At 45.7% G+C, this 2,944-nt stretch overlaps 1 protein-coding gene across 1 annotated transcript; it reads left to right on the forward strand.

The window, feature by feature from the left end:
• Positions 1–181: 181 nt before the first annotated feature.
• PPTG_16372 (hypothetical protein) lies at positions 182–881 on the forward strand. The gene has a single exon (XM_008913217.1). The coding sequence runs from the start codon at positions 300–302 to the stop codon at positions 738–740; it is 441 nt and encodes a 146-aa protein (XP_008911465.1). The 5' UTR covers positions 182–299; the 3' UTR covers positions 741–881.
• The last annotated feature ends 2,063 nt before the right edge of the window (positions 882–2,944 follow it).

Consider the following 2,944-nt stretch of genomic DNA (forward strand, 5'->3'; position numbering starts at 1 on the left):
AGTTAGAATATTTCCGTGTTAGAGGAACAGATAGATAAGACCTGATAACCGGCAACACATATCCCACGCTCCCTACGACACTTGCTACAAGAATACAACGTAGTATTAATTAAAATACAAGCAAGTTATCACTGTTTCCAGCATCGAAATCTTTATCGTCGCTATGACAGATAAGGGTAGTCGACAAATGATTTGATCCCGGTGCTTTAGATTTGAAGGTCTCCTCTACCACCTGTTAAATTTTGCTATTCGACGACATCCAGTCGCGAACTTACCGTCAAGAGCACAAGGCGTGAGGCATGCGTATCCACCACACCCTGCTCGTTACTGCGATCGCCCTCCTTGCTGTCCTGTCGGTTGAAGTCGATGCTGAATCAAGGACCCTTCGATCACTCAAGACGATAAAGGGCGAAGACGCGGCAGGAGAAGAGCGTGCTGGCATTCCTGCCATTCCTGCATTTACGCACACGTTCAACTTTAACGCGCTTGACGAAATCGGTTTCCTTATCAAGAACTTGCCGGAACAATTTCAGAGAATGAGGACTCAGCCTGAACGTCTACGAACCGTTCTCGGGGGGTGGTACGATGATCTCCAGTCCGTTAAACAGGTCGTCGCCTTCATGACGAAAGAGGGACTGAGTGAGAAGGCAATTGAAGAGTTTGTGGCAGCATATAAAGCCTATATTGCCTACGCACAGGCTCATGGCATTAAGCCGGCTGCTCTAACCTTACATACATGAAGGCTTACACAAGCCTCCTTTTGCTGACGTCTTTTGCAAGAAAGTTTGTTTCATGTTGGAGTTTGAGGAATGAACGTAGTCCATATGAATGCCAGCGATGGGCTTACCCCTCCACGTACCATGTGCGTTCGAGAAGCGGGGCTGGGCTTGGGCAGGACTTTGCTGAGCAGCGAGTAGCAGTAAGAGGTTGTCGTGATTCACGAATCATGACGCCGAGCTAAACGTCCGTGGTGTTTACTTCGAAGCAATAGAGTTATGATATCTGTCGATCATTGGTGTGTACTGTGGTGATCATACGGCGCCGTAAGTTTGTGGAGACATTATTCTCTTTTTTTTAGTTGCTGCTCGCAATGGAAGCTTGATCAGCTACGTTACTTTACCTAGAAGAGTAAATCCATCGTGCTGAAGATCAACATAAAGCGAAATGGTCTAGAATTTGGATCGACAGGAACCCCGATTGCCACGACGTTCTAACACTGGATACCTGTGAACAAATTGACCACTCAAGAGTACGCTTTCAATCTCCACTTTACAGACTGAAAACAACCGTGTGTTTACTCACAGTGCTTATCCGTCAGTTCCCAGACTTCATAATGTTATTACAGTAAATTCAAAAGTATTGGCTGTTGACAGACTAAAACTATCAGAAATAGTCGACTGGTGCTCAATCAAGCACATACAACATACTTCTGAAGTACAACCTGCAATATGGTTGCTGGGAATATTACAGGAGTATCTAGTTATGCCTGAAAGTATTGTATCCTTTGCATGTATAGCAAAAGTGTACTGGCTGGGAAAAGCTTGTTTTCGAGTAAATATTGGTGGATATGCGAGTAAGGGAACAGGATGGCGGTTGGTCGAGTAAGCATTTCGATGAGATTAAGTCCGAGTAGTTGTAGATGAACTGCGAGTAAATCAATATGTACTAAACGTTAAAAAAAAAACTGCTCATTCAGGAACTGCTGTGATGCCTAGGCCCCTAGAGTGACTGTGAGAAAGCTCTCGCGCCAGCTCCTCCACCTCCATCGAGAAAACCTTTCCGTCAGAAATCGCACAGGCCAAGCGTACCAGCCATCATTTTCTTGCCAAGATGTAACCCTCCCCACCAAGTATGCTGGAGTACCGGTGCTGGCACCACTCAGTTCGAAGTGCTGCATGTATCACAAACCAAAGCACCTCGCTGTTTTGGCTGTCTACCAGGTAAACGACGCACCAGCAGCGCCCGTAAGGCTTCGTTCAGGTTCATCTTGCCCAGAACCGACATTGCAACAAGAACATGGTCGCAGATCCAGCCATTTTGGCGGTGCGTCTTGGAGTCGAGGCGACTTGCCCCGCTAGATTAGTGACTTTTTAAAGTCCGCCAGTACTGACGCTTGACTGGAAGCCGCCCTTGGAACGCATGCACCTCGGTGCTGCTAACCACACCAAGTAGAACTATCACGGGGCCGATGCAAAATAAGCAAAGTGCTAGTCAGTTAATTTTTTATTTTTATAAGCGCACTCTTAGCGCAAATACCAGGAGCGTGGACGACAAATTGCGACAAATAAATAGGCCAAACTTTACCTTCGAAACAACTTGAAGTGACGGAAATTACGAGATGGTGTCATACAATACATGTGATTTTTTTCCTTATTTTAGCGCGCCAGTTACCGATTCAGTTATGTATCCATTGAACTGCTAAGTAGTCGTTAGGTTATGGGCGTTACAGTGTGTCCAGGTATCCGTTTACAAAAACTTTACTCGACTTTCCTCCGTTTTACTATCTTACTCGGCCACGTCTTACTCGAATTAAATCCGCACCACTACTGGCTTGGGCTAAAGTACTGACTACATATGTAACTTTCCTCGATGGAGAGTCTGTATTCCAGTAAATCGAGTGACAGCAAGGATCAAAATGCCATCTCTCTCACCACCACACTATCAATCCAGTCTGAAATTTACTTCATCCACTATCAGCGCTCTACCTATCCACTGACAGTGGAGGTTAACTGGAATTGATGTCCCTCCTGGCAGTACGAGCTGGCAAGGCTACCTTCCTCGTATACCCAAATATCACCAACACTACCTGAGGCGAATGAATTGATTGTTTGAGCAGATGCTTCACAGGGGAGCTGGTGTTCTCCTTTCCAGTGTCTAAGATGCGTTTGTCCATAGTTTCTAGTATGTATTTACTGGAAGTCACTGCGAGGTAATCGTAAGCAAT

Source organism: Phytophthora parasitica (assembly GCF_000247585.1).
Source record: "Phytophthora parasitica INRA-310 unplaced genomic scaffold supercont2.52, whole genome shotgun sequence".
NCBI classification, from domain to species: domain Eukaryota; phylum Oomycota; class Peronosporomycetes; order Peronosporales; family Peronosporaceae; genus Phytophthora; species Phytophthora nicotianae.